This window comes from Eupeodes corollae, chromosome 1, assembly GCF_945859685.1.
Source record: "Eupeodes corollae chromosome 1, idEupCoro1.1, whole genome shotgun sequence".
Taxonomy (NCBI): Eukaryota; Metazoa; Arthropoda; class Insecta; order Diptera; family Syrphidae; genus Eupeodes; species Eupeodes corollae.
The window spans coordinates 276,284,544-276,309,578 of NC_079147.1; the positions used below are offsets into that span (position 1 = coordinate 276,284,544).

A 25,035-nucleotide genomic window follows, 5' to 3' on the forward strand; every position below is an offset into this window, starting at 1 on the left:
TAGAAAACATTTTTTGATGCAAATTATAACTGTCCGTCGAACGTCGAAGCATCTTTGTCTATTTTTGTGATTATTTTCTCTCAAATGTAAATTAATTTTCAATTCTCTAATAAGAAAACAACGATTAAAAGCGATAAATACATTGTCTTGTGAAAAATGAACATCCCAAAAGATCAACAAGAAAACGCATTCGATGTGTAAATTATGCGAAATTGAATTGACAGCCGAAAGCAAAACTGCGCTCAATTCCTCAAACCCATAAGAAAGTCTGTTTCTCTGTTTCTACACTGTTTCCGATTTAAAACAATAATTACCGTGCATCATACGTTTTAAATCAATCTGCAGATTAAACATTTGTATTTTGTTGTTTGTTATTTATCCAAATAAAAGTGCAAGAAATCGACTAATCATGTCGGATTCTTATATGAAATTCTATCAAGAATTCCTTCAAAAGAAGACCGTTTTTACTAAAGATGCTGATGGAGATGATGCAGAATCAGCACCCATCTCCGAAGAAATACCCAAGGAGAAGGAGCAAAAGAAGGGAGCAACAAAATCAAAAGAAAAGAAGGTACATTTTAAATTGATAACTAAATCGACCGACGAGCATTTGATTTGTGAAGAAAAAACAATATTTTTCCATGAATTTCACATTTGAGATTTAATTTGGATTTTCATTTTATTGTTTTTCTATCTATGCATTTATCTTGTCATATAATCTCACCACACTTCTAGTACATTTATTTTGTTTATTTTTTGCTATGTTGTGTTTTTATTTTTTGAATGATCAGGTATGTTAAAAGTTGTATTGTTTAACAGTGGGGTGTGCGTTTACACAAACTATAATTTCATATTTGTTTGGAAACAAATTCTATAAAATGTCTTCCTAATGATCTAATTTAGTTGTTATTTTAATTTCGTGCTAACAACGCCATTGTTCCTTACTTTACATTTAGATCTTATTATTAGGTAGTATTCGTACCCGTAGAGTGATGGTTAGTGCGTTGGATTGTCATGCAAGGGGTTTTGGGTTCAATCCCTACCTGTGCCACCTAGCTTTTTTCACGGGTACTGCCTCTTTCCAGGAATTGATAAATCCTCCAAGAGTAATTCTTGTCATGAAAAAGTGCTTTTAGTCCAGTTAATAAAGGTTTTCACCTCAAACAAAATCCAACAGTTTTGAAACTTGGCGCACTTACTGAGGGATGTCCCAAGAATCCGACGTTAGCTCTAGCGGCAGTTAAGAGAAACATACGGTTTTTTTCGATTTTTCGGGTTTATCTTAAAAACTATTTGTCGTATCAAAAAATAATCTTGTACAAAATTTAAGCTTATTAAATTTCCTAAAGAAAATAACGTGTGTTCCGAAGAAATGTTACAGCCAAAACCATATGACACTTTTTGGCTGGCATCAAAGTTTATTGGCATTTACGATGTCTAAGGATGGAAGGGTACATGCACTCAATAACAACAGGCTTGTTATTACATAAACTCTCCACCGTCAGACTATAATACACTTTACACTACATTGCATTTTGCTGGCAGTTTGTGTGACAAAATTGACCAAAAATACCTGTTAATAACATTTGACCAAAATCTTTTTATAAAAAGTGAATAAATCGTGGCCGCATCTTCAGCTGAATCCCGTCTATTAAAATGCGTAGTCAGATTGTGTGAATTTCACTTGTTAATGTCCTATATTGGTTCAATAAGTTTGCTGATGAGTGGAAGTTACCTGCAAGAGTTAATAAGTACTATTTACTCCCCGGTTTCTGTTCAAAAGAGGCTGCAAGGAAGAGCTTTCACTAGGGCAGTTCGTGCTTCAATACTAATACAGACATATTAAGCTAATATAATAATGCAACAAGTAGACAAAAGCCAAAATGAATTAGAGGAAATCCAAAATCTTACGAAAAATTTTCGTGATGAGTCCCCTTCGTTATGTGCACTAAAACAAAACCCTCATTTGATCCATTTTAGTGAAAAACTACAAACAAATCTTATGGACCAAGAATATGATTCCATATTTCCATGCCGCCGGTCACTTCTCGTAGGCCAAATCATGTCAGTTTTATCATGTCCTGTATTTGCAGGAAATGATAAAACTGCCTTTTGTGATGACCCCAGATGAATTTAAAAACTTTTTGCAAGAAGGTTACTTTACTATGAGAAGAACTAACCGATTTTGGACAGGGGTGTGGTCGGACCAGACAATTGAACAAACTCGAATGCGTGGAATGAAGAGTATGGTTGGCTACAAACGAGGGCGTGGAATCACTGATAGTGTAATCAGCAAATAGGTTCTCGGGCTGTCTGCTACTCATGAAATTTGCTCATCACTCGAAGAATTCACTAACGTTTTTTTCTACCAGTGAGCAACATGAAGATTTTGGGGAGGCACATAAAATTAGAGAGTACAGACATTGCAAATCTGTCAAATTGGTTCAAAAGTCATCCTTCATTTCCATTTATAAATGAAATTATGTAAATAGCGAGTGGCATCGTTGGAGATGATAAAATAACTTTATACAATGCTTATTTTCTAAGCATGCAGGCAATGAGCCATATAGTGGGCAAACGAGTTACAGAAATAAGAAAGGACATACAAATTGAATACTAAGGTTTTTTGTTGTGGACAATTACAGACACGAAAAAATGAATAGCATATTTTTTAAAGAAATTTTATAAGCTTTCTTTTTATGTGAAAAAAACACATGTTTTCTTTAAATGCCGATAGAGTTATTTTACAAACTAAAACAAGTACAAACAAGTTGATATCATAATTCTTAATAAGCTTTAATTTTGGTGTTCTATCCCCTCTCCTCTGGAACCTAGTGGTGAATGAAATCCTAACTAGTCTGGATGCGGAGGGTTTCAGAGTGATAGCCTATGCGGACGACGTTGCTATAGCAGTTTCAGGAAAGCATCTTAATATCCTAAAAGAACTCTTACAAAATGCCTTGGACAGACTAATACTCTGGGCTGATCGGTGTGGACTGGGTGTTAACCCACACAAAACCGATCTGGTCTTATTTTCGAGGAGATACAAAATTCCATTTGTCAACCCTCCTTACATTAAAGGAATCCAATTAAAATTCTCAGACGAGGCCAAATACCTAGGTCTTGTCTTAGACAAAAAACTAAATTGGAAACGCAACATACAGGAAAGAGTCAAAAAAGCTACTGTAGCTCTCTTTTCTTGCAAAAAAGCTATTGGTAATAAATGGGGTTTACAACCCAGAATCACGCATTGGCTATACACATCGGTAATCAGACCGATTTTAACGTACGGTGTGGCAGTATGGTGGACTGCTTTAGAGAAAGGTATAAACAGGGATAAGTTGAATAAAGTTCAACGTTCAGCCTGCCTATGTATAAGCGGATCGCTTCGCACGACCCCGTCTGCGGCACTGGACACCTTGCTCTACCTTACACCTCTTGACATATTTAGTAAACAAATAGCTGCAAGCTCTGCTATCCGCCTCAATGCTTCGTCGCAGTGGACTAACAACAACATTGGCCACTCCGTAATTCTAAGGTACTTAGAATCAATTCCAAAGCACACAGACTACACCATCCCCCAACTACAATTCGATAGGAATTTCCAGATTTCTATACCTACCAGATCTTTTTGGGAGGATAGGACATTCTTAGAGGATGAGTCAATCCACTTTTACACAGATGGCTCAAAGACCAAAGAAGGGGTTGGTGGTGGTGTGTACTCTGAACGACTGAAATTAAGTCTCTCATTCCGCCTTCCCAATCATTGTAGCGTGTTCTAGGCGGAACTTTTGGCGATTAAGGAAGTCTTGTCTTGGCTCAAAGAAAACGTGATATCAACATCTGATATCCGTATTTTCTCCGACAGCCAGGCCGCTATCAAATCTCTGGACTCAGTCTCTACAAACTCTATAACAGTCCATAACTGTCGATCATCTCTAATGGAGATGGCGCAACAGTTTAATATTCACCTTTGCTGGGTGCCGGGCCATAGAGACATTCCAGGTAACTGTAAGGCAGATGAACTCGCCAGGAACGGTACAGTACAACCCATCCTACCACGTTTGGCAAGTACTGGCATACCAATCGCTACTTGTAAACTGCTACTAATGCAAGACGCTGTGAGGAGGGCAGGCACCAGGTGGACCAACATCACCACGTGTCAAGCCACAAAAAACATCTGGCCAACACTGGATTTAAAACGTTCAAGGTGCTTGCTCTCTCTAAGCAGATCGCATTGGTTGTTGTCAGTGAAAGCTCGAGTGGGGAGGTTCATGTGCTCGTCGTGTTCTGCATTTTTTTCGATTATTTGTTGTCTTGTCTCCCGTCCGCGTCCCCGTCGCAGTCTCGTAATGTTCATTTATTATATATGAAATAGAACCAAATACCAAAACAAAACAAAAAAAAATAGTGATAAAAAAAATATAACAAATTAAACTAAAACAACAGAAAATAATAATGATACAAAAAAACAGTGAAAAACAACAGCATTCATACTAAAAAAAAAAAGCAACACAAAGGGAAAAAGAAATAAATAATAAAAAAAAACCTACCAGAACACAGTAAGTGCATTCCCTTCACTCTTTCTTTCATTTTTCTCTACAGTTGAGTGGCTCAGCAGGTGCATGCATTGGGCTAAGCTTTTTGAAAGCTCGCTCAATGATGTGTATGTGTTGGTTCATTCAATAACAAATGGATTGTAGATTACTGTTTTGATTGTCAGGGTCCGGACCAATTCAACGTCACTACTAAAGGCATAACACTAGTAGTGAGGTTGTATTGTAAAGATCTTTAAATAATCTTATACAGTAATATACTTAGAAGTTCGTTTGTTTTGATTTTAAGATTTTTTTTTATATTGCAATGACTGGTTATTTTAGAGTAGACTATAGTAATGTTCGTGGGCTAAGATCGAATTTTCTGTCTGTATACATCCACATTAATTCTAACAGACCAGCTGTTTTGGCATTGAGTGAAACCCAAGTAGGTGAAGATTCCGATCCTGCTGAATTTTTTATTCATGGGTATTGCTTAGTGCCATTATTCTTCTCTCACCATGGTCTCGCCATATATATTAGGAATGATGTTACATATCAACTTTTACCACAATACGGTCATTGTACCAACTCCCTTTTTAATTTCATGTGGTTAAAACTTTCAGTGAATAAGCACATCATTCACTATTGTTTTCTTTATCGGAGCCCAAACCTGGACAGAGTTTCAACTTCTCAGGAATTTGATGCTCTGTCTGACTCCATACAAAGAATTGTCTCCCTGTATCCTCACACTGAAATCGTTATTACGGGCGATTTCAATGTTCACAATTCTTCGTGGCTTCGCCATTCGGGCCAGACAACGCCCGAAGGAATGTGTGCTGAGATTTTTGCTGAGTTTAACCATCTTACTCAGCTTGTCAATGAGCCTACTCGAATATCAGACGTTAACGGCCGAGCAGAAAATACCCTTGACTTGTTTCTCACTTCTGATCCTGATAAGTACACAATCAGTGTATTGACGCCTCTAGGCACATCGGACCATAGTGTTATATCTGCTAATTTCTCGTGTCAAACAAATCCAGTTAAAGAAAGAGCTCCAAAGAGAACCGTTTGGCAGTACGAGAAAGCCAACTGGGACGGTCTCAATAATTTTTTCAGGATCTTTAACTGGTCGCTATGCTTCCTCGGTAGCGACGTAGACTCCAGTGCAGATATGATTTCTAGTATGATTCATTTGGGAATGGAAACATTTATCCCGAATAGGGTTAAAAGTATTAAACCCAAGGTTAAATCATGGTTCGATTCGAGCTGCAAAGAGGTTATCAAGGAGAAAGAGATGAGCTTCCGGTGTTTTAAAGCCAACCCAACTGAGGAAAACCGGAAAAAGTTTAAGCAAGCCAGGAAGGCCTGCAACGCCTATATTCGAAGGACCAAATTTTTACATGACCAAAAATTACGGCGAAAAATACTGCAATGTCCCAAAGGCAGTAAGAATTTTTGGTCATTTGTAAAAAACATGAGGAATTCTTCCTCTTCCTCGGTTCCTACGCTTGTTGTCAATGACACTCCTTTAGTTAGCTCTATTGATAAAGCCAACTTATTTGCAAGGCAGTTCGCCGAAAATTCCACCTTACCAGATAGTGTCATGACTCCCCCAGTTCTTGAACGCGTAAATGATTCTATGGGACCAATCTTTTTTCGTACTCGAACTGTGGCGAGAGTTCTTAAAGATCTCAACACTCATAAATCCGCTGGCCCAGATGGTATCCCCGCTATTATTCTGAAGAGGTGTTCTTCCACGCTGGCAAAACCACTGCGTAAGCTTTTCCATCTATCCTATTCTTCTGGGCTCGTTCCGAGTAGTTGGAAAACTGCATTTGTTCAGCCAATTCCAAAAAAAGGCGAATCTTCTTCTCCCACAAATTACCGACCGATAGCACTAACGTCCCTTCTTTCTAAGGTCATGGAAACGCTGATTAATTATCAGCTTAAGAAATATCTTGAGGAACGGAAGCTTCTTAATGACCGGCAATACGGCTTTCGTAGCAATAGGTCCACTGGTGATCTCATGGTTCATCTCACCGAACAGTGGAACAGATCTTTACATCGTTTTGGAGAAAGTAAGATTATTGCACTTGATATTTCAAAGGCATTTGATAAAGTTTGGCATCTTGCTCTCTTATCGAAAATGCGTGCTTTCGGTATCGACGAATCTCTTCTTCGTTGGATTAGAAATTTTCTCTCGAACCGTTCAATACAAGTTGTTTTGGACGGATTCAAGTCTGAAACTCATAAAATAAACGCTGGTGTGCCCCAGGGCTCCGTTTTGTCTCCGACCCTCTTCCTCATTTTTATAAATGATCTCCTGTCTGCTACTTCTAATCCAATACATTGTTTCGCTGACGATAGCACTCTTAGCTTTTCATATTCGTTTCCAGACTCACAACCCTCCTCTTCGGATGTGGAACTGCAACGGCAAAATATGATTAGCTCATTAAATTCCGACTTACACAGCATTGTACAATGGGGAATAAAAAATCGTGTGGAATTTAATGCTTCGAAAACGCAATGCTGTCTTGCATCGTTAAAGCGAGATAAACCGTCTTTGCCACTATCTATGAGTGGCACTTGCATCAACGAAACAGAAAATCTTGACATCCTCGGAATGTGCATCAGCAACCACCTATTGTGGAGCGATCACATACGCGATGTTGCCAAAAATGCCGCAAGATGTCTAGGTTTTTTGAGACGTTGCAAGAAATTTTTTTCTCCGTCTGATCTGGCTGCAATCTACAAAACCTATATATGTACGTCCGAAACTTGAATATAACTCTCATCTCTGGGCTGGTGCTCCAGTAACTTATTTAAGCCTCTTGGACAGTATTCAAAAAAGAGCTTTTAAAATGATTGGTGACATTAATATCATAAACTCGTTTACATCACTCGAACATCGACGCAAGGTTTCTTGCCTCACCCTTTTTTACCGTTATTTTAACGGACTATGCTCTAGTGAAATAGCCAGTTGCATTCCTCCCCTTAAACAATTTAACCGTAATACCCGCGCTTCTAGGAATGCCCATCAGTTTACCCTTGAGCCCAACTTCGGACGTACTATGAAGTACAGAGATTCTTTTTTTAGCCGTACTACGCGAATGTGGAACGCCTTGCCACGCTCTATCTTTCCCTGTCATTGCAATGTTCAGAAATTTAAAACCAATGTACACCGACACCTCCTATCCAACCCTTCCCTCTTTTCCTAATGCTCACACTGTGTCTTTGGCATATTAAAGGTAAAAAAACCCTTTTAGTGTTTGCTAATTATAAAAAAAAAAAAAAAAAAAAAAATATAAGCTCGATAATAGGTGTCATAACCGGACACTGTCTAATAGGAAAGCACGCCTTGAGACTAGGCGTATTCTCAAATGACTTTTGCAGAAGCTGTATGGACGAGGAAGAGGAAGAAACGGTTCTTCATCTTCTCTGCACATGCCCTGCTCTAGCTCGAAAACGCAAGAATTACCTAGGAGAATTCTTCTTTAACGATCTAAACGATCTAAATCATATCGGGATAATCAGCCTCTCACGTTTCGTAAGAGACTCTAACTGGTTCCATTGAGCTTAGGAGGAAGCCTCAAGATTCATGTGGTATCACAATGGGCCATTAAACTGGCCTAAGTGTGTCCGTTCCATCTTGGGCAGCCACTATAACCTAACCTAACCTAACCTAACCTTTAATTTTGTATAAGACTATTTTTTGATACTTCAAAAATAGTTTTAAAGGTGAACCCGAAAAACCGAAAAAACCGTATGTTTCTCTTCACTGCCGCTGGAGTATTTTATAAACTATAAAACATACGAAAATAATCGTCGAGGCTTTTTGTATAAAATTTAATGAGCATTAATTTTGTGGAACATTTTTTGAAACGACTATTGTTTTTGTGGAAAGCTACGTACGATCAAATTTATTGAAATGATAACATAAAAAACAAACGAAGGTCTGTGTGAAGTAGAATATTCGGTCCTATCTAAGTAATTGTGTGAGCGGTTTCGTACAAAATCATAGACATTTTGTTTCGAGGTAGTTCTCCGATCAGCTGATCGGATATTTTATTCGACAAAATTAAACGCATGCCATTTAAATGTGATTCTTAATGAGAAAACCGCTTTAGTAAATCGATGTCACATTACTGTTCAATCTGCTCCAAAACAAAAGAAATATTCATTTTTTTTAGAAGATAAATTTACATACTCCGCGTCAGATATCTTGTGTAAAAATAAATCCAAAAATACAGTAGACGCTCGATATAGTGAAGTAATAATTCTAGCTGGAAGTTAGGAAAGCTTTCCAAAGTTAAATTTGATCAAAAATGCACATATTGTTCAGTGTGAAGGTAATTATATTAATTTAATCAATAAACAAAAATTTTAACCAAGTTGAAACATCAAAAACAAAGACAATTCATAATACATACCTAATATATAAAATAACAAAACAAACACATTTTAACTCATAAAAAACAAAAAAAGAATTACAATTTTGGAAAGTAGTTTGTCACTTTTGTCTGACTTTTTCTTAAACTTAAGTTAATTTGAATGACTTTTTATTGCAATCGTTTCATGACTATAATATCAGAAAAGTCTGTGTTATTATGTCCCGCCCACTCAATTATCTTATCAAAGAGAACGACAGCTCCATTACCAACTGCACATCTTCCTCTTCATTTTAGGTTTCGGCTTCTTTAATATCCGACAAGACTCTATCTTCGTTCCAATCGCCTATGTCAGCAGGTGTATGCGATATGCCATCGTTAAGAGGATTAAGTAGATTAAGCACCTCTTCAGAAATATTTGTGATGTCCTGTTGCCTAAGAATCGTCAAAACTTTCCTTGGATTTAAAAATATTTGTCCATCACTTTGCAATGACCGCACCATCTAAGCTTTCCCAAGCGGATCGTAAATTGAACACCGCCCACTGCAGGTATCAGAAAAAAGAGAGACTTTTTTTTATTTCTGGTGAAAGTTGATGCAAGTATTTATACACTCCTTCGTTGCCCTTTCTTTCTCCAAGGATTTTGCAGCGGAGCATTCTTCTTTTCTTTTTAAATGAGCCAGATCATCTTCTTTTTGGGTTTATTTACCTTTTTGACATGCCTGGCACTGATCTTTTTTTGGATGGAAGAACGATAGATTGTAACACTCACCGAAAACTTTCCTCTTAGTGGTAAATGAAGGTAGCTTTATTGACGTGTCACTCATGTATTTGTCAAGGAATAAGGAATACATTTTTGTTATGCTTAGACTGGGATCTAGATACATTTTCTGTGGAGTCTTGCGGCAGTAGTGAGACTCTACAGTTGGGAAGCTTTCAATGTGATCCCTAATCCTTGTGATATTTCCATCCGATGTTTTATTTGAAGTTTTAGATCTTCCTCTTTCATCTCTTTTAGAAAAAAACTCTAGTTGGTCCTTTGTAGTTAAAGGCCGTTTTAACTGTACTGTATGAAATGCCAAGAGTTCCATAGACTCGTACTTTAGTATTTTCGTCTTCAAAAAAGTATGACCTCGCTACGTTGCGATTGATTTTTTTTTTTATTAAAGGGCGTACTCGGGGCCTTTGTATAGGTGAATCAATGACTGCCTTTAAAATAAAATCTTTTTGGCGTTGATATGACAGCTTCCAAAAGCCCTTGCACAATTTTAATCGTTGATCTTCCGTAAATTTGCCTTTGCACTTGAAGCGGCATTTTTCACAATTTGAGTGCTTGGGAGTCTTATCTCTTATAATATCAGCATGTCCTACGTTTCGTTTCCATAGTTCCGGATATGATTTTTTCCACATTCTATTATTTTTTCAGTAAGTGTTAATGCGTTGGTTTCTTGAAGTGCTTTCAAAACCCTGTCACCTTTCTTATCATCACTATCACTAAATTCATTGTTTTCAGGAATATAATCCAGATCATCGTCGTTCCCTGAAAAATTATTGCTTGAGTCATCCCATTCTTTGTTCTGTTAGCTGCATCTAACAATTGCCTCTTGAATATCTAAACATAATATACAATTTCTCAAATTAAGATTTTCACCATCAAAAGTTTAAAAAGGTCAAGAAGTACATGCCATTTGATTCTGTGGAATTTGCTTTTGAAGTACAGGGAATGCACAAATATACGGTTTTCATCAGAATGTCCTGAAGGTAGGAAACAAAATTACCACCTTTTTTAATGCAAGCTGTAGTAGAACAGAACTTCGACTTGCAGAATAATTTTTTTTTACGTAAAATTAAAAGTTCAACCTTTTCACACTGAGAACATTCAATAATGAACATTTAATTACATGTAAATTCAAAGGAAATCATTTAAAAGTCTTTTGAGAAACCAACTCATAACTATTTTTGAAGTAGGCCATGAAATATTTTTTCTTCTACAATATTTGAATTTGTGAACATGAGCTTTTTTTGCATTTAAAATATAAACAATAGAAAACAAAATTGTGTAAGAAAAAACCGGGGTCCACTTGAGATCTTTTTGCACCACACGTTTGGATGTTTTGGACATAGACTTTTTTTTTGACAGGAGGAAATCTTAAAAAGACACTTGGCAGTATTCGACACCAAGTAGTGTGGGACTCTTAACCACTAAAACCACCTCTACATCAATACCAATCTTGAAGGTTCGACTTCCGATTTTTTTTCTTAATTTTGTACAATCACTTTGGGGGAAGTTTAAACTTTTAATACTTTCCCATGTTTTTTTTTTTAGACCATAAGCTCATGAGGCTTGGTTCTTCTTAATCTCCGAACATGGTTTCTTATATTCAACACGGTCTCCATTCCAGAATTAGTATGACTTTGAAGACTCTGGTTGTGCGATACAGCGTTTTTTTTTTTAACAACTTCTGTAACCAGTTCTATTTGTATGTCACGATGTAGATCGGTATTTCTTATGTACCAAGGTGCATTAACTATTCCACGAAGGACTTTGTTTTGGAATTTTTGGATGATTTCGGTATTTGTTTTCTTTGTACAGCCCCATAATTGGATTCCATAGGTCCAAACAGGCTTTAGTACTTGATTATACAGCATTATTTTGTTTTGGATTGATAAATCAGAGTTGTTACCAAGCAACCAGTACATTTTTCTATAGTTCAAGTTTAGTTCTTCTCTTTTCTTTTTGGTGTGCTCTATCCACTTAAGCTTTGCATCGAAAGTCATTCCAAGGTATTTGGCCGTATTGGCGTAAGGTACAGCTTGATTATTGATGATTATTGGAATATTGTTTATCTTTTTATTTGTAAAGTTTAAATCTTCACATAGATTTTGTTTCATTGAGTTTGATACTTCATTTTTCGGTCCAAGCTCTTACTGTGTCGACATCATTTTGTAGTTTTACTTCTGCCTTAGAGACACATTTGTCGGGTACCAAAACTGCGGTATCATCTGCAAAAGTAGCCATTATGGTGTGATTACCGACTGGAATATCCCTTGTGTATAGTAAATACAGGGTAGGACCTAGGACATTTCCTTGTGGTACACCGGCTTCTACTTTCTTCAATTCCGAGTATTCTTGATCGTACCTTACTCTAAACAATCGGTCTGAGATGTAAATAAATAAATAAATTAGGTGGCGCAACAGTCCGTTGTGAACCAGGGCCTAGTGACTTACAACTCTCAACCATTCCTGTGTGCGAGTACTGTTGTCAGGAATGGAAGGGACCTACAATTTTATGCCTAATCCGAACGGCTTATTTGAGAAAGCACTTTTTCATGACAAGAATTACTAATGAAGGATTTGTCAATTCCTGCCAAGAGGCAGTACCCGCGAAAATTATTTTTTTTAAAATCACATTAATCATCAAGCCACGGGTACTACCGGTCTGAGATGTACGATTTTAATATTTCAAAGTACTGCCTGGGAAGATCCCTTTGCAGTTTGTACTCAAGTCCCTCATGCCAAACCTTGTCAAAAACTTGAGCAACATCTAAGAAAATAGCTAAACATACTTGTTTTTCTTCTAATGCTTTTTCTATTACATCCGATATTCTATGAACTTGGTCTATCGTGGAATGTTTACTTCTAAAGCCAAACTGATGATTTGGGATTAACCTTCTTTCTTCTATGATTTTGCTAAGTCTCTTCAGAAGCAGTTTTTCGATATTGGCCTGTAAGTCGTCACTTCTGTAGGTGGTTTACCTTGCTTTGGTATGACAATTACTTCAGCAATTTTCCAATGGTGCGGAACATACCGTTGCTTAAGGCATGCATTTATTATATATTAAAAAAATTATTGGACATAGACTGAATTGTTTTTATACAATAACTACAAAACTAATGTTAATAGACATATGATTTTGTTTACACTGCATAGACTACAAATGTTGGGACATTTTTGCGTCATTATGTCAAAATCTCAAAAAATCGACAAATAATAAACTCTCGTCAAATAAGAAAGGACTACATATTACATAAATCTTTTAACTGATTGACCTATTTTTTTATAATTATTTAACCTCAGCATAACTGCAACTCTTTAACAACCCTGTCTTAGAAAAGACCCCATTCATCACAATTTACAAATTTTCCTATACTCACCACACTCACACATCACACTTGTCTGTGCTGTGCTGTGACGCCATGTTCACTCGTTCGCTTCATTCTTTGACTTCGCCTCGCCTCAAAAGAACAAAATGTGAACAAAACATTTAAAATAAAAAAAAATATAATTTAATTTTGTTTACTCGCGCTGCGTATTGTACATAATAAAAAATATTCTATTTCCGTATCCGTAGTAAAATTATTTAAATTACCTTAGTCAACAATTAGGAAAAGAAAAGACAACAACAAAAAGAAACTCACATCTAGTTCAATTACTTAATCTTGTTTTATGAGAAAAATCCATTTTTACCTCCTCTACAAACTTTGTGCAATGCAATCTTCTTTTTGTTTTACAAAATTATGAAATAAATCACAACCCAATCAAGAAATCCCATGAAAATAAAGTTATTTTATTTAAGAAACTATCGAACCCTTTATTTTTATTTGAGATAAAATAATCGATTTATTATTGCGCCTTTAACCTAGAATAATCGAGATTGTGAGAATTTTGTAGGTGGTTCAATTGATTTTCAAAATAAATTGTTTAATTTTCAAGTAAATTGTATAAAATAAATATTGGCACGCAGGATCAGTTGGAGAATTCATCGGATATGGAGCATAGTTACACACGTGATCTGCGACCACAGCCCGTCCTGACGGGTCTCTCTCCGGCGCGCACTCTCTTGGTGCGCCGTCCGCCGCAATGCCCGTCGTGTCACACACATCCTGCTGATGAGAACAATGAAACTGATGATGCAAATCAACCCATTGTTCCGTCATACAATGAAACTGCAGCTAAGGACGCTATGAATGAGTGTTCGCGTATAGCGAAAAGCGTGAAAAATGCCAATGCTGACGACCAGAACTGGGAGGAGCGTGTTAGCCAGTAACTTCTAAACTATCACTATTGAAAGTTCTTCTCTGACAAGCTTTTCTATGTCTTTCAGATCCGGTTGGTCATCTGTTCAATTGAAACTTTTCGAAAAAGTGGTGAGCATTCTGGATTCCGATCAACTGGGACGTTTGGCGAATGCTGGACGACAACATGAACCCATTCAGAGACGTGTGGTTGTGGACAAGTCCGCTCAGCGTGTGAGAAAAGCTCTGGCTGCAGTGTCGTGGGATCCAAGGATAACTCAGTGGTTACATGGTCTCTTGATGGAATGCTTGCCACCTTCGTACATGGCATCCTATTTGGATATCCTACAAACTCTGAAGGCCAAGCTTCCGACGCTCATTGATAAAATGCTCTTTGGCCGACCTATGAACACCAGTCAGGAATTACTGGCGCCTGTCCTCAAGAAGCAATGGGAGCCAACCTTGATCACAGCGAAGAACCGTAGATTGCCACAAGCTTCGATCATCATTGCAATTCCATCAATACCCATTAGTGGTACTGTGCCTAGTCGCTTACAAAAATGGTATCAATATTTATCTACCATAACACAGATTGTCCAAGTAACACTACCAGCAGGTGAGGTTTCTATTTTTTGATGTTATTTATATAGATTTTTTTTTAATGCGTGCTTTTTGTGTTTTTTTTTTGCTTAGGAAGTTCAATGGCAAAGCAACCATTGGAAAATATAGCCGAACAAATTGTCTCACTGGCTAGAATAAAAGTTCAAGAGCTGCGCAATGAACAACCAACGAGAAATATCATTTTGATTGGTTTCAATTCTGGTGCAGCATTGGCTCTGCAAGTTGCTATGGTTGAGAATGTTAGTAGTGTCGTATGCATGGGCTTTGCCTTTAATACGCTAAATGGTGTAAGAGGTACGCCCGATGACCGAATACTGGACATCAAAGTACCCATACTGTTTGTTGTTGGACAAAATTCAGCCAGATCAAGGTTTGTATTTAATTATCTATAATATCTCTGCCCAAAAGCTTAAGTGTCTTTTGTCGTTTTTGGTCGAATTTACACTTTAAAAAAAATCTAAAATTTTGAATTGAAAAAGGAAAAGAGGCCTTAAAGCCGTCTTCTCCGCTGTTTTTAAACTTGTTTGAAAACCCTCAGTTGATAAATTCCAGAGTTGACATCAAACTTAAAGCCTAGTACATACTTGTGAACCCATACAAATTTCAGTTTTTGGTGCACACGTGAACTTGCTCGTGAAGCTGAGTGGAGAACAAAGTGGAGAGTTTTCGTTAACGGGCAATTCACGTGCAAAATGTACGGGAACTGTTGGTGAAGCTTTGACATTTGGTTTCCGCATTTTACAGCGTGTACTCACAAGTGTGTACCAGTGAGCAATGTCAAAAGTTCACTTTCTCCACTGGCGAACGTTCACTTCACGAGGAAGTATGTACTAGGCTTAAAATTGAATTTTAAATTGTTACTTTCCATACTTCAAAATTAAATATTTCGTCTACATTGTAATTTCCCACATAAGACCTGCCACAAAGTTATCTGGGTATTACCTGATGGTCGAACAGAAAACCAAAACGACCATTTTATAATACAACAACGATGTCGGAGCATGCAACGTTCGGTCTCTGAATGGACAGGGCATTTATGAGCATGTGGAACGTGAAATTTAAATAAACAACTTGAGTATTCTTGGGCTGAGTGAAACAAAGTGGAGGGAAAAGGAGAGCACAGATCAGCAACAAGGTAGACGTGGCTGTGTATTCTGAGGAAGATGAGACAGGTAGCGGTCAAAGACTGAATGGTGTTAGCATAATGCTGAATAATAAGGCTAAGAAAAGCTAAATTTCCTGTGAACCAGTTTCGGCTGGGATAATGACAGCAAGGTTTAAGTCCCGACGAATGATGCAGCAGAAGAAACCAAAAGCTCATTCTACGCTCAACTGAACTCGGTTTACTGCAGAGTTCCAAAGGGTGAGATAACTATCATCATGTGGGACTTCAATGCCAAACTTGGCTGGGATAACACAGGCCTTGAGCAAGTTATGGGTAGACACGGCATAGGTCAACAAAATGACAATGGTGATATACTTGTCGACTTTTGTATAACCGTGAGCTGGAGGTACGTGAAACCCTTTTCCCACATAAGACCTGTCACAAAGTTACCTGGGTATCCCCTGATGGTCGAACAGAAAACCAAAGCGACCATTTTATAATACAACAACGATGAAGGAAATCACTTTGCGATGTGAGGAACGAGAGACATGCAGATGCAGGAAACGACCATCATTTGCTATTAGCGACAATTCGACTGCGATCAGCTGCTATATAGGGAGACGTACAGACACGACAACTAGACAAAAATTCAATGCAATTGCTTTTAGTGACCCAAATACTTGTCGTGGTTTTGCAAACACTCTTACCGACAAGGCGTCAAATGAGTAAATGAGTTAAACGCAAATGTTCCTATTGAGACGTTGTGGGGCACGGTAAAAAGAGTTTTTATTGAAGCTGAATCTGAAGCAATCTAGAGGTAAGGATTTGTGGATATCCCAAGACACCTGGGACAAAATAACACACCGCAGAGCACTCAAAATAAATATAAATAATGAAACTGATGCTCATCTGAAAACGGTTTTGCGAAGTGAGTATAGAACAGCTCAAAACGTAGTGCTGAGTTGTGTGAGACGAGATAAGAGGGTAAGATTACACAAATAACGCGAGGATGCTGTACAAAATCACTAAAGATCTTGTAGACCAACAAAATATTGTGAACCATCTTATTCGTGACACGAACGGTAGTCTTTTAGTGTCAATGGAAGATAAATTGCGGAGATGGAAGGAACAATTCTGTACATTGCTGAACGATGACCAGATTGCAAATGCAAACGCTAATGCAAATCATCAACTGCCGGACATACGTAGATCTACCAGAGGCATTAATATTGACCCCCCGACATGCCCGGAAATAAGAACCGCGATACACCTTTTAAAGAACAACAAAGCAGCTGGGCTGGATGGCATACCTGTGAATTCCTAAAAGTAGACCCCGACCTGGCTGCCGGTATCTTGTTGTCATTTGTTAAGTCTGTTTGGGAAAACGAAAACTTTCCCAGAGAATGGAAGGACGGGGTAATCATAAAGCTACCAAAAAAAGGTGATCTTAAGAACTGCAACAACTGGCGCGGAATCAAAATTCTGTCCGTATTTCCAAAGTTAATGGCAAACTTCATTGTCGAGAGGATAAAATCTAAGATCGAGTCTACGCTCAAGAGGCATCAAGTCGGATTTCGCAGTGGTCGATCATGTGTCGACCACATTAACACCTTGCGAATTATTCTTAAACAATCGTCGGAATACCAATCGCCGCTTTACCACATGTTCGTCAATTTTGAAAAGGCCATCGATCGCCGTAATGTTATCTGGAGAACGCTTGTTGCTAGAGGCATTCCGGATAAAATTGTTCCTATAGCAAAAGAGTCTTACAATAACTCAAGGTGTTCCGTCTTGCACAATGACAGGGAGTAAGACAGGGTGATGTATTGTCAACGATTATGTTCTGGGTGGGTGAACACGAGAGACTGGGTATCCAATGGCGCCCGAAGGAAACATTAAGCCATTTGGACTACGCTGACGACATATGCTTAATGGCAAACAGAAATGGAGACCTCAGCCAAATTTGCCAGTCTCTTCAACAAAATGGGGAGGTGGCTGGCTTAGGGATTAATCCCAGTAAGACTAAGTTAATGAATACCAGCCGAAACCAACAACAACAGTTTATTGTGAGACAAGTGGCAGTAGAAGAAGTCACCCAGTTTAACTATCTGGAAAGCTATTTGGCACTCGATGGTGGAACGGACCTCGATGTCACCAATAGAATAAATAAAGCCCGTAGTCTATTCGGAATGCTTTCTAAAGTCTGGAACTCCTGGAAAATAGCGCTTCGTACCAAGTTGGTGCTGCTATATGCCAGTGAAACGAGGAAGTGCTCTGCTGGTATCTCGAGAAGGTTGTACATTTTTGTCAACCGCTGTCTACGTTACTTCCTGTATATCCGGTGGCCACAAACCATATCTAACGATGAACTGTGGCCTAGGACTGAGCAAACAAAAGTGGATGTCGACATCGCGCAGAGAAAGTGGCGCTGGATTGGCCATACATTTAGAAAGTCGGACGACAACATAGCAAAGCAGTGCGTTTAGTGCCTGGAAGACCAAGAGAAACATGGAGATCATCTGTCATGAAGGAAGCTCGGTCCCAAAACTTGGGGGTGTGGTACCAGCTGAGGTATCGTACTAGGAATAGATAGAGATGGAAGGAACTGGTTGCCGCCCTATGCTCCAGGATGTGTGAAAGTGTTGCTCCTAGCAGCCGGGAACGAAGAAGAAGCATTGCAATTAAATATGAAGCAACGATGTTCAAGTGGCTGCCTTGACTATCGCACTATCAGGTTTTTTTAATCTAATTTTTCAAGAACTTGCTACGAAGTTTCCAGATTATTGGCATAACTTCTCCAGGATTCCCCACAAGACAAACAATTTCAAGGGTTTTCAAATAGTAGTTCATAGCATGGCCGGAAATTGGGGCATATAAAGTCGTCTAAATGTACATATCGTCCCCTTTCTGCCTTAATCTCGTAAGTACATTTTTTGAGAAATTTATTTTTTTATATAACAACACTGGTAAAGACTCCAAGAATAAAGAGAGAAGAGTATGAATGTCGAAATAATACAACTAACATATTTTACAGTTAATTCTTTTTCCTCGCAACTACATTCATGTCGTTGAGTTTCTATGTAAACCGTAAGTACCGTAAGCCCAATTTAAGTAAGTTACATTTCTCTGCATACATAAGTTATTATGTTATCAAAAATATTAACTAGGTACCTTTAGTACTGTAGCGTCTTTTTAAGACACTTACCTCTAAAAATTTGTTGTTATTGTTGTAAATTGAAAGTCAATTTTAAACTTTAAAGGCATACCAGTTTCAAAGAAAATCAATTGGACGAGGACTTAAAAAAACAATGAAAACATTATTTTGCCAGGTACTTCTAAATCCACCGTTTTGAAACAACATATTTTGGTGTTAGATGAAACGACAGGGGAATTCAAGTATATTGAATGTGAAACCGAAGACAATGTTTCTACATCAGACTACTCGGGCTTTATCCTTGATGAACAAACAGGATTATTTATACCAAAAAACGATGATCAAAATTTCGTTCCTACTGATTTATCGAGCTGTTGGCAACCTTCAACAACATCTTTCTCTGTTGATTCTTACGATTCTAATCGCCGAAACATTGAACTGGATGAAAATTTCGGTCTGATTTCTAAAAAAAGAAGGAAGAAAGGCCAAGGGAAACCATATAAATGGCACAAAAACATAGTAAAAAAAGCAAGACAAGAAGGAAAACAATACTATAGTGCTAAAACAGAAAAAGGCAAGATAGTTGGTTGTGATTCAAATAAGTGTAAAATGAGCAAGTATTTTAAATGTAACGAAGTTACCGAATCCCAAAGGAAAGAAATATTTAATTCCTTTTGGAAAAATATGACTTGGAAAGAACGTAAAGTTATGATTGGAGTTCTTGTAGAAAAGCGGCCAGTAGCTCGACGTACAAGTGATTGTAATTCAAGACGTAATTTAACATTGAAATATCAGTTAAAAATTGTAAAATATAGTTATACCAGTCTGCAAGAAAATGTTTTTGAATACATTTAGTTTGGGCGAATGGACAGTAAGAAATTGGATTTTAGAAAGCGATGATTCTGGAATTCCCCTTTAGACAGAAAAGTCAAAAAAAAAGTATCCATGATTAATATTAAAAAAAAAGACCATGTCAAAGATTTTTTAACCGGACTGCCTAAACTTGAATCACATTATTGCAGACAAAAAACAGACAAACAGTATTTAGATTTTAACTACACAGCTTTTAAAGATGTTTATAGGATTTATTAACAGTTTGTGAAGGATAAAAACATACCACGAAATGAAGAATGATCGTACTTGTCCTTTTTGAAGATAACACATTCATTAAATATTGGTTTATATAAACCTAAAAAGGATCAGTGTGATTTGTGCTTTAGTTATAAGAACGGTAACATTGACGAAGCCACATACAATCTACACGTTAATAATAAAAATAAAGCACGGTTGGAAAAAGAAACTGACAAAGATAAAGCTTTAAAAAATGAAATAAATGCGTATACTTTGGACGTCCAGGCTGTTCAATCAGTGACTTTCATAGCTGCATCAGCAACATACTTCAAGCAAAGGCTTGCTGTACATCAATTTACATTTTTCAATTTGAAAACATTGGAAGTTTATTGCTACGTATGGCACGAAGGAGAAGGTGGCATGGACTCTAATGTTTTTGCTTCCTGTGTTTCTCATGTTTTAGAAAATTACTGTGATCTCACTATCCCAACAGTTCTGTTTAGCGATGGTTGTAGCGCACAAAATCGAAATGTCAATTTATCTAACCTTCTACAATTTGTTGCGATAAAGTATACTACGACTATTTATCAAAAGTATTTGACTGTTGGACATACCCAGATGGAATGTGATTCTGTCCACTCAACAATCGAAAGAAAAAAAAAGGCCAAAGAAATGTACGTTCCTGCAGATTTTGTTCGAATCATTGCAGAAGCTAGAACGTTTCCAGAACCTTAAGAACCTTATAAAGTGACGTATTTAGATCAATTTTTTTTTTTAAACTTTTCGAAAATAAATTATTATAAATCCATCAGACCAGGAATCAAATCAGGTGATCCACAAGTCACAGATCTTAAATGTATTAAATATGATTCCACGGGCATATATTTTAAACTTGACTTTGACAATGATTGGACATTATCACCGCAAAGGAAACCAAAAATAAATATTTCAAAAATTAATTGCCGATAAAAAAATATAAGGACTTACAGAGTTTGAAGAAAATAATTCCAAAAGACTACCACAGCTTGATGATAATCTAAAATTTTATTCTGAAAAAGAATAGAATTATTTTTAGTTTTTAAGTTAAATGAATTTGAGTTTTTTCATCATCACTCTCTTTATAAAAGTGTACACATTTTTGTTATATTTAAAAATAAGCTTAATACATTAATTAAATAAACATATTTTTGTTAAATCTCTTTTTTATTTCAACTATTTGTGTGCATTGAATATGCAGTGGCAATCATTCAAAGGTATTTCAAATAAAAGCAATAACTTCCTATCTGCATATTGTACATCAAATCATAAGTGATGGAAACTCGTATGTAGCAAAAAAGGCTGGAAAACATATATTATTACATTCAAAAGAGATTGAATACTTGCAATCATTAACAATTGGGGAATATAAATGAAATAAATATAATGTAGTACCCGTGGCATGATGGTTAGTGCGTTGGACTGTCATGCCAGAGGTCTTGGGTTCGATCCCTGCCTATGCCATCTAAAGTCTTTTCACGGGTACTGCCTCTTGCGAGGAATTGACAAATTCTCCAAGAGTAACTCTTGTCATGAAAAAGTGCTTTCTCAAATTAGCCGTTCGGATTCGGCATATAAACTGTAGGTCCCCTCCATTGCTGACAACATTACTCGCACACAGGAATGGTTGAGAGTTGTAAGTCACTAGGCCCTGGTTCTCAAAGGACTGTTGCGCCACCCAATTTAAATTTATTTATTTAAATATAATGTTTCGATGTTATGTTCCATTAAAGGAAACTAACCATATTTTTTAATTTCTGAAAAATTATTGTTTTGTAGATACGTGGTTAAGGCAGAAAGGGGACGATATGTCTTCAATTTCAGCAAAAAAAAGATGGGGTTAACATTGCTCTGACCGTCACAGTTTATCGAAGAACAAATTTGTAAACTAAATTTTATCCAATAGTGCCATCACTGCAAAATCCTTTGAAGTTCCTAGGGTTTTTCCAATTTTTGCCGTAATGTGAATATTTGTGGACTGAAGCCACAGTGATAAGGACCTATCAGGTTGTTGACAATGGGCTTTAGAAATTCTCATATTACGGCAGAAAAGATCTTGTATGCGATTTTAAGGAGACTGATGCCTATGTAGTTGGCGCAATTCAGAGAGTCTCCTTTTTGCGTATTAGGCAAATTATGCTGAGATTAAACTCATTGGGCATGCCAGGACCATATTTTGCAGATTAGTTGGTGCATACTTTCTGGTCTTTCCATGTTCTCAACATAGACTGCGGTTCTACTACAATGTTCTTCTGATCATCTTCACAGGCTTTCGTTCGCGGCTGGTGCCTTTGCTAAGTTATATTTTCCTCTTGGTAAAAGTAACGAACCTGTTATGACACCCTCTAACTTTTCCATCTAAGAAGCCGGTGGTCCTTCTGTGCAGCGCCGTTTATTTTAAGCCTCAAGTTTAGCTCCTCTCTTTTATTTTTGATTCGATGTTTCCATTTAGGCTTAGCCTTGCCTTTCCAAGGTATTTGGCAGTATTGGATTAGGGTACTTCTAAACTTTTTATTGATACATGTCCTAGAACATATCCTTGTGGTACACCGGCTTCTATCTTTTTTAGTTCCGAGTTATGTACTGGCCGTACTGTACTCTAAAGAGTAGGTTCCTAACAGCATTTCAGTATTTCGTAGTACTGCCTTGGAAGGTCCCTATACAGTTTGTACTCAACTCCCAAGTAAAAATCCTTATCAAGGGCTTTTATAAACAAAAACATTTTACCTCTTTTCCCTTTTGCACTGAGATTTAGAACTAAGACTTTTCCTTAGTCGGGCATAGCAAGGCTAAAATGACTCCACAACCAAAATAGTGTACTAAACTTTGATATATTTTTTCCAGTCAAGAAGAAATGGAGTCTCTCCGTGAGAAGATGCATTCGGACTCAGCTTTAGTAATTGTCGGAAGCGCTGACGATGTCTTGCGCGTTCCCAAAAGTAAACGGAAAATTGAAAATGTTACCCAAAGCATGGTCGACACAATGGTTATTGTAAGTTTTGTTTTTCTTTTTACAAATCTAAATCAAACGGAATTGAATTTCATTTATTTTTTTTTAGGACGAAGTATACGAGTTTATTAAAAAAATCATGGTAAATCCACCGGGCCCAAGAACACCGATTGTCAGCAGCAATAATGTCCAACCCCCAGTTAGCATCAAGAAGGTCAGCGCGGGAGAATTACCAATAACTCAACGCAAGAGAAAACAAAATATGGCCGATGGTGGTCAGACAGCTGCAAAAATAAAATGTAACCCAAAAAGTGTTCAACCAAACACAAGTAAGTTTTTGCGTATTCTAATTTCCTTTTCATTCCTCAATTCATTTGTGTTTTTGCTTGAATGATAAACAAAACAAAAATAAGAAATCCCAAGAAAACCCAAGCCTCCTCAAGATCCTTTCCATATTAAACGTAAAGGTACATTTTTCATACTCATTTTCATACTAAATAATTCCCATCTTTACGAAATACACTAACTTCAAATTTAACATTTTTCTTCTTCTGTTTTGTTTTTCACCAGTTGGAAGGCCACGAACCAGGCCACTTCCGTCTGAAATCACCTCAGTTCCACAATCTACACCAGTCAAGCAGACTACAATAAAGCAACACACTATACAACAACCATCAAATGATGATCTTAATTTGGCTATACAGAGTATCTTGGGTGATGGTGACACGCCGACCAAAGCCAGTGAAGACGTCCGCAGCGAAGTGACAAATTTCGAAATAGTAACTCAGCCAAAATCTGCGCACATCAAAACGATTCTAGGATCAAGTATGCGAGCGGGAAATGCATTATCATTAGGCAGTGGGGCAGGCACTAAAATAAAAATGATTCCCTCGAATCAATTTGTCCAGCTTAAGCCACCGATGCAGAGTCAGACTAAGATTTACACAATCAAGCCAACTTCAATGGCTCCTTCAAACACTACTACTGTTTCGCCCACAGTCTCGGGTAGTCAAATTTTCACCATTAAACCCAGCACGACGTCTACCAATCAGACGCAAATTATGAATGTAAGCGCACAGCCGAAGTTTACTATACTCAAAACATCGCCAGTAAAGGGTGCGACAATATCTCCAGCGAGCAGTAGTGCGACATCAACCAATGACTTATCAAACATATTCGATATGCCAATTATATTCGCTGATAACGACGGCAATATCACCGAATCGGTATCAATTTCCAAGGCGCCTATTTCTACTTCAACGCCCATTGTTATTGGTCAGCCAAGTGTTGCCCCAAATAAAGGTGGCACTTATGTTATAAATACTTCAGCTCTTCAGCAACAACAGCAGCAGCACCAACAGCAACAACAACAACAAAAACCAAAGCCCAACAAACTTGTTTTTATAAATAGGAACACAATGAAACCGTGTCCCAATATAATTTCACGTTCAACGAATGTACCTCAGTTGCAGAAATATACAAAAGTCGTTGTGAAAAATCCCAATACATCAGCTTCAAGTCTAGTAGCGAGACCTGCGCAAGGACAACAACAGCTAATAAAAACAACTGACAGAATTATCAAGCCCTTAAATCTCCAAGGAATTAAATCCACTTCCCCATTGACAGCAAGTGCCTCCACATCATCACCCGGTATACTAAATCTCAAACAATTTCAAATTGTCAATATCGACCCGGACAAGAAGAAGTTCGTTAAAACTGTTCCATCAACATCCCAAACACAAACGACAACAGCCACAATCACGGGAAATCCCGCGACGACGACGACGCCGCAGACACTAAATAAAACAGTGTTTATCAAACAAAGTGGACTGAAACCACTCCCGGAACACTTGAAACCACAATTCTTGGCCAAAAATGTGACAGTTCGAAAGCTCGTGAACTTGGTACCCACTGCAAAGACGTCTGGAGTCATAACAACAACAGTTTCCCAATTGCAGTCTGGAGCTGCGGCCGCAACTGCTAATTCGACAGCCGTTAATAGTGTATCTATTGCTACACCAACAACAACGTTATCATCGATTTTGAAGAGCAAAGCTCATCAATCTTGAAGTTTTTTTTTAAATATCCGATGTTAAAAATAATGTATTTTTATTGAAAATACAGTTTTAAATAAACAAAACAAATACAAAAATAA

The 25,035-nt window shown here is 37.5% G+C and overlaps 1 protein-coding gene across 1 annotated transcript; it reads left to right on the plus strand.

The window, feature by feature from the left end:
- LOC129954012 (KAT8 regulatory NSL complex subunit 3) lies at nucleotides 1-25,035 on the plus strand. The gene is made up of 7 exons (XM_056067605.1): nucleotides 1-571; nucleotides 13,673-13,971; nucleotides 14,033-14,559; nucleotides 14,637-14,934; nucleotides 22,775-22,922; nucleotides 22,990-23,209; nucleotides 23,451-25,035. Exons 1-7 carry the CDS (start codon nucleotides 410-412, stop codon nucleotides 24,947-24,949), a joined length of 3,153 nt encoding a protein of 1,050 aa, XP_055923580.1. The 5' UTR covers nucleotides 1-409; the 3' UTR covers nucleotides 24,950-25,035.